This window comes from Ostrea edulis, chromosome 8 (genome assembly GCF_947568905.1).
Source record: "Ostrea edulis chromosome 8, xbOstEdul1.1, whole genome shotgun sequence".
Taxonomy (NCBI): Eukaryota; Metazoa; Mollusca; class Bivalvia; order Ostreida; family Ostreidae; genus Ostrea; species Ostrea edulis.
This window is the reverse complement of record NC_079171.1, coordinates 63,633,573-63,646,476: the sequence shown is the minus strand read 5'-3', so window position 1 is coordinate 63,646,476 and position 12,904 is coordinate 63,633,573. Positions and strand designations below refer to the sequence as shown.

At 35.1% G+C, this 12,904-nt stretch overlaps 1 protein-coding gene across 1 annotated transcript in view; it reads right to left on the bottom strand.

The window, feature by feature from the left end:
- Window positions 1-47: 47 nt before the first annotated feature.
- LOC125660703 (interleukin enhancer-binding factor 2-like) overlaps window positions 48-12,904 on the bottom strand; it is a 30,899-nt gene continuing 18,042 nt past the window's right edge. The window contains exons 10-15 of the mRNA XM_048892441.2: window positions 9,022-9,109; window positions 7,100-7,161; window positions 6,064-6,178; window positions 2,069-2,156; window positions 1,121-1,272; window positions 48-862 (exon numbers count right to left, since the gene is read on the bottom strand). Coding sequence (XP_048748398.1) covers window positions 1,148-1,272; window positions 2,069-2,156; window positions 6,064-6,178; window positions 7,100-7,161; window positions 9,022-9,109 — 478 coding nt within the window. The 3' untranslated portion in view covers window positions 48-862; window positions 1,121-1,147. The remainder of the gene's footprint in view (window positions 863-1,120; window positions 1,273-2,068; window positions 2,157-6,063; window positions 6,179-7,099; window positions 7,162-9,021; window positions 9,110-12,904) is intronic.

Here is a 12,904-nt window from a genome sequence, read left to right as displayed (position 1 = left end):
CATGTGTTACACCATGATACCTGTATTTAAATAATACCCCAAAAAGGTTATGTTTGAAGCATTTAATCAAATTATATTGTTAATACATGTACATTTAAATCAAAAGAAGCATGATCTTATTAACTTGAATTTATATAAAATTCAAATTCAAAAAATTCAATTCTTGTGTTTTCTCAAACCAGCTGCCTTTTGCAAGAACTTTCACATACAGTCATATGTTGAGTTAATCATATCTTATGTACATCAACCAACATATTGCTTATAACGAATTACTGCTTAAAACAAATTGATACTTATAAAGAATTGCTGCTTATAACGAATTACTACTTATAAAGAATTGCTGCTTATAACGAATTACTACTTATAACGAATTACTGTTTATAACGAATTACTACTTATAACGAATTACTTCTTATAACGATCTTCATTCCCTGCTTATAACGATCTTCATTCCCTGCTTATGATGAATTGATGAACTGAATATGAAGAACTGGGTTGTATGTACTCCACAAGAGATGTGGAGTTTCTATCCAATCAATATAACGATTTCTGTATTGTTCGTTCATCGAGAGTCACCCAATAATTCTGACAAAAATACTGTCACAAAATGGAAATATGAACACATGGCTAATGTAGCTAAAAATAATTACAAAAATTAAAAAAACGCATAAAAAACTCCCTAAACTGACACCATTCTCTCTCTCTCTCTCTCTCTCTCTCTCCACAACACACCCTCTTTTTTCAGTCTGTTTTTGTATCAGCTGATCTGTTAGTAAAACATTCATTTCTCCAGCTGTTGTCCTCGCTGTTAAATATTCATTTCTTCTGCAGTTTCTAGTACTCGACCTTTTATATAGGGCACCTAATAAATAAAAACAACAGACAACTGTCTCGTTAACTTAAATCACCTTTGCCTTTCACATTACTTTCAACTTTTTTCACAATATCAAATCACTATGTATATAATGGATCAGTCATTGATAACATTTTTTTTATCCGATTGTACATCACTATATATTAATAGACAGTTATTGTTCTTGATAAAGACTATTTGCTCATCAAAAACTGTTTTATTTTGATAAACCATGTGTAGTATAACAATGAAAAATTAAAAACTCACATTTTGATGGCATTGTTGCTATGGTGATCATTGCGTTTCCATGTCGCCGTCTTCATCCTCGTCCTCTCCCTCCCGTTTCTCCGGTTTTTCGTACGCTTTATCTGAGGGCGTGACCACCACCCCCTCCCATACACTCATCTCTGTGGCGATACCTGTCAAAGCAGAGAGAAAACGTGTAATACTACATGAAAGGTGAAGATAACGTACAATGATCAATCTCATAACTCCTAGAAAGGTGAAGATAATGAACAGTGACCAATCTCATTACTCTCACAAGCAATACAGAATAGAGAGTTGGGTAAACACAGACCCTTGGATATACCAGAGGTTGGATCAGGTGCCTAGGAGGATTAAGCATCCCCTGTCGACTGGCCAAGTCCGCTGTGAGCCCTATATCTTGATCAGGTAAATGGAGTTATCCGCAGTCAAAATCAGTGTGCCAAGAACATGTACTACATAAAGGAACACTATAATATTAGTAGCTACTTATTAGTTACTGAGGCAAAGCTAAGCTTTCCTATGGACTTTAACAACACCACAAATCTATATAGATAGCCGGTAACAAACCTAGTAAGGAGGTGTGCTACACCAGAAAAATTTGATATGGATGAAAAGTGGAGGATATGTACAACAATATTGTGAAATTCAAAACTTTCAAATTTACTTTATTTAGTCAAAAAATACAGTTTTAGTAGAAAGCAATCTGGAAAAAACTTAAAATCCCTACTGGACTCGGGTTAGTAAGCAACTATGTGCACTCGGACAGCTAACATGTTCACTTATAATAGATCGTTTATTTCCATGCTCAGGATCTGTTTCAATCCCAGCATGCACTAGGACAGATAACATATTCACTTAATATAGATCGTTTATTTCCATGCTAAGGATCTGTTTCAATCCCAGCATGCACTAGGACAGCTAACATGTTAACTAGTTATAGACGCTTACTTGAATTTCCTTCCATGCCTAGGATCTGTTTAAATCCTCCATGGGTCAGGACTCGGAGCAGCGTCTGGGCTGTAAAGCACACCATGTCCTGAAACAGAGAGGCAACTCCATTATACACAGCTCCAAGGGAGACAACTCCATTATACACAGCTCTAAGGGAGACAACTCCACTATACACAGCTATAAGAGAGACAACTCCATCATACACAGCTTAATGTGAGACAACTCCATTATACACAGCTCTAAGAGAGACAACTCCATTATACACAGTTCTAAGAGAGATAACTCCATCATACACAGCTCTAAGAGAGAGAACTCCATTATACACAGCTTAATGGGAGACAACTCCATTAAACATAGCTTAATGGGAGACAACTCCATTATACACAGCTCTAAGGGAGACAACTCCACCATACACAGCTCTAAGAGAAACAGCTCCATTATACACAGCTTAATGAGAGACAACTCCATCATACACAGCTCTAAGAGAGACAACTCCATTATACAAGAGAGACAACTCCATTATACACAGCTCTAAGGGAGACAACTCCATTATACACAGCTCTAAGAGAGACAACTCCATCATACACAGCTCTAAGGGAGACAACTCCATCATACACAGCTCTAAGGGAGACAACTCCATCATACACAGCTCTAAGGGAGACAACTCCATTATACACAGCTCTAAGGGAGACAACTCCATTATACACAGCTCTAAGAGAGACAACTCCATCATACACAGCTCTAAGGGAGACAACTCCATTATACACAGCTCTAAGAGAGACAATTCCATTATACACAGATACAAGAGAGACAACTCCATCATACACAGCTCTAAGGGAGACAACTCCATTATACACAGCTCTAAGAGAGACAACTCCATTTTACACAGCTCTAAGGGAGACAACTCCATTATACATAGCTTAATGAGAGACATCTCCATCATACACAGCTCTAAGAGAGATAACTCCATTATACACAGCTCTAAGGGAGACAACTCCATTATACACAGCTCCAAGAGTCCAAACATTGAATGCATTTATTTCATCTTTGTGAGATTTAACTGTCTTTTATAAAGTAATGCGTGACTTTTGTTGTGTAATTAGTACCTTATATTTGTCTTAGAATATAATGAAGGTCAAGAACATATCTTAAAATCAAGGGTGAAATATGATGACATCATTTGCTGAATGCATCAACTCATCCTTTATCAAATTTTCTAAAAAAAAATCCAAATTATCTGAAATTCTAGGTTGAATTTTCTTTATTCATAAATATATCAATTTCTGTACCATTCTATTTTTTTTTTTTTTTAATTTGAATGAAACTTCCTTTTCAGAGATTTTATTATGTAGCAAATTTAACGCTAACTGACAAGACATGCATGTTATATTGTACATCAATTACAGTATATTATGTTGAGATTTTGTAACAAATAGGTCAGCTTCATAAAGAGTATTAACATCAGTTATAGCTAATTTTTACATAGAGCATTTTCTAATCACAATAGTTTAATTTACCATTCTTCTAACTGGGGTATCCATACCTAGTATTAAATCTACGATCTAGAGAGGGCACACATATCATATGTTCAAAAGGGCCCATTTCGTCGCGGCAAGACAATTTCGGGGCATTTTCATTGTATCATGCTACGATAGTAATAGAATGATCATTTAGCCTCTTTAAAAGTTAATGTCTGCTGCCTTGATTTTAAACTTTTCAATCAACCTTGTGAAATAAAGAACAATTGTTTAGATTAACAAATATTTTTAAAAAATTTACAGAGAAAAAAGGTCATGATGCAATTAAAAAGGGCATGGCGCTTTAGATTTAACACTACATACCCTATATTTGAAATTATGAGAAAAAATGATACAGTAAGAGTTTTGTATGTCGGAGTTAGGGCTACACAACCTTGCAGTTTAAACCATCATGTATTTACATTCTACTTTAATATCTGTCGGAATTTCCATTCGTTAGAAATAGATGTACAATATTTATCAAACTTCATACACTCATTGTTCACAACTGCAATGCATTCATGATAAAATGGCCATCATTGCAATTTGTAAAGACATCAAAGGAAAAAACATTGACAATGTAAGCATTGACCTATTTCAACATGCATTATTTACATATAGGTTAAAGCGGCATGGACATGATTTGAGATAAAAAAAATTCTCAAATTTTATTTTTCCATATTTTAATGTTTAGAATGCTTCAATAAGGTGGTTCTAATGGTCAGCAAAAATTTGAGTGTCAGTTGTCAAGGTACATGCGAGATACATCACTCACAATTCTCTGTTATGTAAATAAGGCTCGTGTCACGGTTTTCTTTACATGTATACAAGTTAAATATACTAGTAATAGTTTTGTTTAAAGCAGATTTTTTTGAAATTACAAGTTAATTCTGAATACAATTAAACAGTTTCTAGTGTGTGAGACATCTCGTTTTGTTTTAAACAAGGAATTTTCTATTGAGCAATCTATATGTAAACAACAACATGGCACCAGCCTCCTTTACATAACAAAGAATTGCGAGTGCTGTATCTCACTTGTAACTCAACAACTGATATTCAAATTTTGGTTGACCATTAGCAATACTTCAGTTAAGCATTATAAACAATAAAAATGGAAAAATAGAATTTGAAAATTTTCAGCTCAAATTGTGTCCACGTCCCTTACAAGTACAAGTGTGTGTCACCTAAGCAGAGTAAACACAGAGTTGAAGTTGTTAACTGGGAAGGTTGAGAAACTTTTTGTAGACATGGTTTGGCTGCCAAAAGTTTGAATACATTATTTCCTGTATACCGTATTTTGCCGAATATAATACGCAGTGGTGTTTAATACGCACCCCCCACTTTGAGCCTAAAAGTTGGTGAAAAAACGCACTTCGGGTGTATAATACGCAGCAAAAATTTTGACCAAGCGGTAATCTTTATTTTATACTTGGTGTTAATTTTCACTTAATACTTTTGCAGAAATAATGAATTCTAAACAATGCACAATAATTTGCAAACTTTTTGAGATGAGGTCTACATCACGGTAATCTTCAATGAGAATCTTGGTCAGGGAAATATCAACCCGGACAAGCCTGTTCATTTCAGCAAAGCACGAGATTTTGTAGCATTAAAGTCTTAACTGACTCGATATTTCCTTTGTTGAAACTTAAAATCAATCAAATAGCCGATGTTATAAAAATAAAATTAAACAATTAAACTTATACTGCTTATTTTACTGTAATCAACACACCATGGTAGGTACAAAGATGCAAATTAGCAACTCCTCGTTAACTACGATGACTATTAAATGTGTGAAAAAAAATTTTGTTAGGTATTTCTTTACCCGGAGGGGATATCTAACAAAAGCAGTGTACACAACAATGGCTTCGTAAAATACACGCTTTTACGCAAGAATAGTTATTTCAAAGATTCAAATAAGTATTTCATTAAAAATTAGGCCTATTCATAAAACTTACAGTAAACAAACTTTTAGCAAGTGACAAAATTATTTTCCAACAATTTTAGCACGTGTCAAGGCATTATTGTGTACACATGCTTTCAATAATGGCAGCATGCGAGGTAATGAATAGTTAGATCCAATGCAATTTGATTGGCTGTTTGTTTCATGATAATTGAATTATTTAGATATTGTAAGTATATATATCACATTTTCTGCAATTTTACGATTCTGTAGTAATTTTCTTGAAGCCGAATTTTCTACTTAATAAATAGGTGAACGTGAAAAGGCGTACAGTATCCGAAGCCTTGGTCTTTGAGTGAAATATTACACTACTTAATCGCCGAGTTTCATCTTGAAAAAAAGGTCAAAACCTATTGTGGTATATAATACGCACCCCTTTCTGGCACAAAAATATTCTCTAAAAAAAGTGCGTATTATATTCAGCAAAATACGGTAATTCCTGCGACTACTGAATAAATATTCAGGGGGTTGTGTTTTACTCACCTGCTGTTTGAGTGTGGTGTATTACTCACCTGCTGTTCAAGTGTCATCACGGTGTGAACTCTGACCGTCCCTTGTTCACAAGGATCTGTGATTCCCACCGACCCCGGGAGAAAGAAACCAGCAGCCAATAACTGCAGACATCTCCTGTTGTTAGAGGAATGACTAGTGTAAAAAACTTACCAAAAATAATGTATAACGTTTTTAAATGATGATTTATGGACCCTGCTGTTTTCAAACTTCAACAAGTTATGGCAGCAAAGTAATTAAGGTACCCCCCCCCCCCCCCCCCAAAGGTCTTGTCACAAGGAATACACAAGTCAAACATGAAAGCCCTAGCACTAACCTATCAAAAGTTATGGCCTAAGTTAAAGTGTGTCAAAAGTAGGTCAAACTTTCAGGTCAAGGTAATGAGATAAAAAATTTTGGTAACAAAAAAAAAAGTCTTTTCAAAACGAATTCACATGTAAAATATGAAAGCCTATCACTAGCCATTCAAAAGTCACTGCCAAAGTTAAAGTTTTTCAAAAGTATGTTAAACTCCTAGGTCAAAGTTAATCTAGGCCATAACTTCTAAATGGTTAGTGATAAGGCTTAGGTCAAACTCCAAGGTGAAGGTCACAAAATCAAAATGTCAGTACCAAGAGAAAGGTCTTGTCACATGGAATAAGAACACATGGAATGCACATGTGAAGTATGAAAGCCCTATCACCACCCAAAGTTTCTGCAGACGGATAAACAGACGACCAGACCAAAAACTATATGTCCCTGAATGCACGATTATGGGGGCATAAAAACCTCCGACCCAATTCACATAGAGTGGGCAGACAAATGAACAGTCAGATCGTGTGAATTAGACATAAGTCTGTTTGCTGTTACCGTGCTTTACTGATGATACAGGACAGACAGATCGCAGAAAGATCGTGTGAATTAGACATAAGCCTGTTTGCTGTTACCATGCTTGAATGATGATACAGAGCAGACAGATCGCGTGAATTAGACATAAGCCTGTTTGCTGTTACCATGTTTTACTGATGATACAGAACAGAAAAGGAAGTGGAAACTTACTTGAAGGCGATGTTGATGGTCAGTGGTTGTCGCGTGGGATTATTCATGATGGCATAGTGAGACTGAAAAAAAAAGAACCCCAGACTGAATAAAACAAAATAAAATCAGACTTAACTCAGGAAGAAAGATAGAGGTGGGTTAACTATCTATCTGAATAACGATCTAGAGGTAATTAACTGAATATCAAGAAATATGCCTGTCGGAAGTTTTCATTCGATAAAGCGGACCAAGTTTGCAAGGCCCGCTACTGCTCAGAAACCAACGTCAGGTTTATTTCCTAATAGGGAATCGAACCAGTGACCCCTCTAATACTTGTCAAATGTTCTAACCACTGAGCTATCCCGGTCGATATCCATGGTTTGGCTTGACCGGGAATTGAACCTGTGACCCTTGTACTAATCAGGTGTTTTAGCTATTGAACTATCCAGACCGTTGTCCACAGTATATATAGCCATAACGAAGAGGTACTGCAGTTTTAATTGAATACTCATTTTTACTTATTTCAGATTTGTTCAAGTTAACACGAGATTACCAAGAGGATCACTTAGTCTAGTCCCACAGGCCTTATTGGTCATCTGCGTATTAGTTAAAAGTATCACTAGCCCCAAGGGCTATGGAATCTACACTCAAGGGTCAAAAGTATTTCTGCACTGCTAATTTTCACTATATATTCATTGCAACTTTCATATTTTAAAAACTTCACCAAAATTTGATAATCAATGCTTTCTCTATGAAATTTTCAGAATATATGCAAAATTCACTCAAGGTTCAAGACAAATGTTACTTTTATTTTACAAATTTTTCAAAATGCAAATTAATATGAAACATGTTAATTTCAAATAAAGTTCTTTTAGCTGTGCAGAAATACTTTTGACCCTTGGGAGTATAACAATTTTCCTGTTCTGCATATCTAAGCTAAATTCTAATATTCAGCAGCAGTAAAAACAAGACGTGTTCTTCCAACACAAAGGCAGCAAAATGTCTTCCTACTGATGAAGGACTTTAAACATAATATAATATATATGTTATATTAACACCATGTGACTTTTAAAACCACCCTAAAGTCAGAACCCTGGGGTTGTGAAATTCACAAGTTTGGTACATCCCTCTCTGCTTTTTCCTTAATATGCATTTTTTTTAAAAGATAGTATCATCAAAATTAAAGAAGAAGTTTTTCAAATGATACATCACTATGACTGTTTTTGTCCCACCCTGGGACCAAAATCCCTACCCCTGAGATAAAGAAATCTACAATTTGGTACAGGGCTACCGATCCTTCTAAATACTCATTTAGTTTCTATTTAGTATATCAATAGCATCAAAGAAGATGGTATTCATCTTACACATAAACACTAAAAATATCACAAGTGTTTGGTCCAACCCTGCCCTGGATTTCTCTGGAGCCCCCCCCCCCCCCCCCCCCCCAAAAAAAACCCCAAAAAACCACCACACAAACACTTGAAGTAAAAACTTGGATTTAGCTCAGACTAAGTTCAAGATTCTTTTTGAGAAATTCAATCCTGGGGTTAGAACCTCTACTCAGGGGATTATGAAAATTTACAACTTTGGTAGAGGCCTCTCTCCTCTATAGGACTACACATTTAGTTTTTCCTACAGATGTGTAGTTGTAGAGATAGCAGCTTTTGCCCCACCATTAAGGCTCTGAAATATACAATTTATGCCCGTCTTATCCCAAAGATCTTCATACCAAATTTGAAAAGAATTGGAATGATAGTTATAAAGAAAACGCTAAAATTTTCAATTGTTAACACATGACACAGACCAATAGCAACAGGTTACCTGAGTAAATCAGGTGACATGAAAAATGTAACAGCAATTGAAGTTCCTTTAAAAAACAGGGGTGGATTGGGGGTGGGGGTAGGGTGGCCTGCTAAAATTTCATAATCAAACAAACAACATACCAGGAGGTCGATGATCCATGAAGTCAGAGGTTCAAATCCCTTAAATCTATTCTTCAAATCCCTCAGGAGTCGAATCAGGACTTTTATACTGTAAAACAACGATCAGTGATGACAATACATAAAATATTGTACACATAGAATTTCTACACATATTTCCTTCATCTCAATTGTGCTTCCCATTACATGGTAGTTCAGCCAGGTATCCATTCAGCCCGGGATAAATTTACACAAAACATACCAGTGCTTGAGCTGGGCTTCGCCATATTCGCCAATGGCGAATTTTTTTCAAAAATGGCGAAAAAAAAATTAAAGTGGCGAAAATCCCTCTTTGCAATAATTTGTATTTTAAAATCTGTCTTGTGTTTTCCTTTGTCAGCGACACATTATCGCCTGTTTGTTTATGCAGTCAAAAGAGCAAGGTACATTAAGGCCCAAATTTCGCCACAAAATTAGGATAAATTTAAAATGTGGTTTCACTTGGTTTAATCATTATGATTATGCACTAGGGCATTGGCCCCGATGATACATGTGGAAATTAGTGACGTAATATGTTCTGTGACGTCATTTTCCTTATCTCCGATTGACATGATTTACCGAAATCGCCGAAATTAGTCGTTTTTTATGCTTTTGAAACCATTTTTAAGATAGAGCACATGCAACAACCACAAAGATGTTTTGTGTACAGATTAATCATGTTGAAAGTCAGTAATGAGCAAAAATTTCGACTTGGTTGGTAAATGAGCAGACTATTAAATTTAACGTTTAATCCTTTCCCGCGTTCATCTGTTATACAAATTTCAACGTTGATGGTGTTCATATATACAAGTTTAATGAATAAATAATATGCATATGTACAACATATTAAATTTTATAAGACTCTACGTAGTTTGCCTTGAAGAAGATAGTGTGTAATCAGAGAAATGGAATCTTCGACACAGATATTTCCAATTCCAATTTTACTCGTTTTATGTTTGATATAGATACGCAATGATATCAACGCAATTAATGTAATACATTTGTTTATAAAATAAAAAGTTTCATAATATCAAAAATGAAAGCGCGATAGCTTAATCGGTACCTTTATACCAGAGCATAATAGTGCGAGAGTTCGAATGCAAAATTCGGTTATATTTCCCCCGTAAAAATTGAATTAGTAGCAAGTCAAACATACAGGCTTTAGATATATACACTTGAAAATCAATTCATTACAATGTATTGTTCATTATTTACATGCTGCAGTACCTGTAGTTTTATGACATGCATGTTTCCTATCAAAACAATTCCAACTTCATCGATCTGTCGTTTATATTACAAAGTTGTCGATCTCATTTAGGAGGGGTTACTCCATGATATATATGGTAATGAAATATTCGCATCTACCCTGCTATAAGAGTGAATGTTGGTAGTTGATAGATGAACGATGTAGTATCTAGATACATGTATCTAAATTATTACTCATTTGTAAGCTAAAAGATAAAGTATACGCTTGTATTGTGTGTTCCAAGAGGACAAAACCCGTAAAAAATAGATAAAAAAACATTTCTTAAGAAAACATTTTTAGTAGAAACGAACGACTCTGACTGCATTTGCAATTAATGTCAACAGATCTACAACTCTAATCGTTTCATGCTTAAATTTTCGCAAGCATTCAGTACTACCATAAAGGGGGGGGGGGGGGGGGGGGATAAATCAAAATTTATGGAAAAACTACATTCTCAAAACAAAAGAATGTGTGGGCCAAATTCCCCTGTTGCTACGTCGCTGTAATAATTATTTGTTTATAGAATCCCCTTACATTTGTCGATAACTGACGCACGTGTTCTGTGACATAGTCTTATTTAAAAATACATGATAGGTAGTCATTGGTTACTATTTTCATCATTAAATCGTGGAACTGGTGTTGAAGTATTAGAATCCGATTTTCACACATAAGGAGAACTTTCTTTTCCTGCATTTACACTTTAACCATCTCACTCACCGTCGGTCGCTTAGCATTTAGTGGCATGTGCACAAAACACTGCTTAATGACTATATCCGAATCATGCGCGGATCTAGAGTTGCATGTAATTTGTGCGCAAAGTAATGAGGACTAAAGCAAAGCATAATATTATCATATGTATAAAACTGGAACGATTGTTTGATATCCTTTTCCCAATCTACATAATTACCGGTGATTAATGTAAACATTATAACCAAGCAGTATTCTTGGCTTTTTTCAATTTCACTAGAAATCTTTGTGGAAATAATGTAAGTTCTCAACAAAGCACAGGAATTTGGATACAGCGCGGTAATAATATATTAATTTTAGCAAAGCATAATATTTTGTAGCATTAAAGTTTGAACACTCGATATTTTCTTTGTTTAAACTTAAAATAATTCAAATAGCCGATGTTATAGAAATAAAGTAAAAGTATTGAGCAATTGTTCAATGTGTTGTAATCGTACACTACCATTATTTGGAGACTTTAGTGAAATGAAAAATTCAAACATAACTCTCCGAAATTTCGCTGCATTTAAATAGATGAAGTACGTCAGTCGTGTGTCATTTACAACAAAAGAAAATCGCATATTCCCAGATCCATGGAAATCGTGCAGCATGCAGAAAGTACCCTGAATAGGTGTCTGACAAATCAAGTGACGAATCCTTGTACACAACGATGGCTTCGAAAAACATGTGCCGGTCATGGTCACGGTCTGATGATATCGTGGCACTTTTGCACGATGATGAATATCTATTATGAATGTAAGATCGAATGAAACTTAATTGGCTGTTTTATTATAATTTAATTATTTACATATTGTTAAGTATAAAATTTTCTACAATTTTACGTTCTGTAGTAATTTTCTTGAGATCGATTAGGTGAACAACGTGAATAAGCATACGATATGTCTCCAAGTAAAACATTACTTAACCGCCGAGTTCACCTGAAAAAAAAAACTATTTGGTAAACAATGTGCACCACTTTCTCACACCAAAAATCCTTGAAAGAAGTGCATATCATATTCGACAAAATACAGTACTATGCTACACATCGACGTATTCTTCATGATATTCAAGCATAAATATGATGGTTTGATGAGAGAATCAGGAAAAAGAGGCTAGATTTGGTCATAAAATTTTCATTTATTTGTCTCAAATGAACAATTTGCATTTTGATTTTGAATTTTTTTCCCGGACCCCCATTCTCTTTAAGAGGGGACAAGCCCCTCCTGCACTCTTCCCCTCGTCGCAACGCGACTCGGCCGTCTACTTTCAGCAGGCGGAGTAGTCACAAATCAGCAGGACTAGTAAATTATAGATTCTAGTAGTCCTTTTCACTAGTTTAGTGAAAAAACTTAAGTGTCAAAACTGATTCGATCTTAACACCTTTCATTATTTAGACAATTGCTGGAAAATATAAATATCTTTGACTGACGGCATTATACATGCTGATGCACTGTCACAGTGATTGACTTTGGTACTGTTAATAGACCGTCTCTGCTTCATTCATCATTAGAAACTGCCGAAAAGGAATGTTGAATGATTTATTAGACAGGGAAACCAAGGTTATTTTCATATTTCCGACTAAATCGGCATGTATCAAAAGGTAGAAGGGGGGGGGGGGGGGGGGTAAAAAATATACGATCCTCTCCCATGCGGACTTCGGACGTGGTTTGAGACACTGAAATGATTCAAACTGTTTTCTTTTGCGTAAATACTAATGCATTGAAAGATTTATTATATAAAGATAATTGTCAGGAGCCTGAATATTTTTTTCAAATAAAGAGTGTAAATAGATGCAAGTGTATATGCTAAAACATTGAATATAATACCGATACTATTATTTTTTGTTAGGTTTTTCATGGTGTCAGTGTCAACTCTTGTGTAGAACTTATCACATTG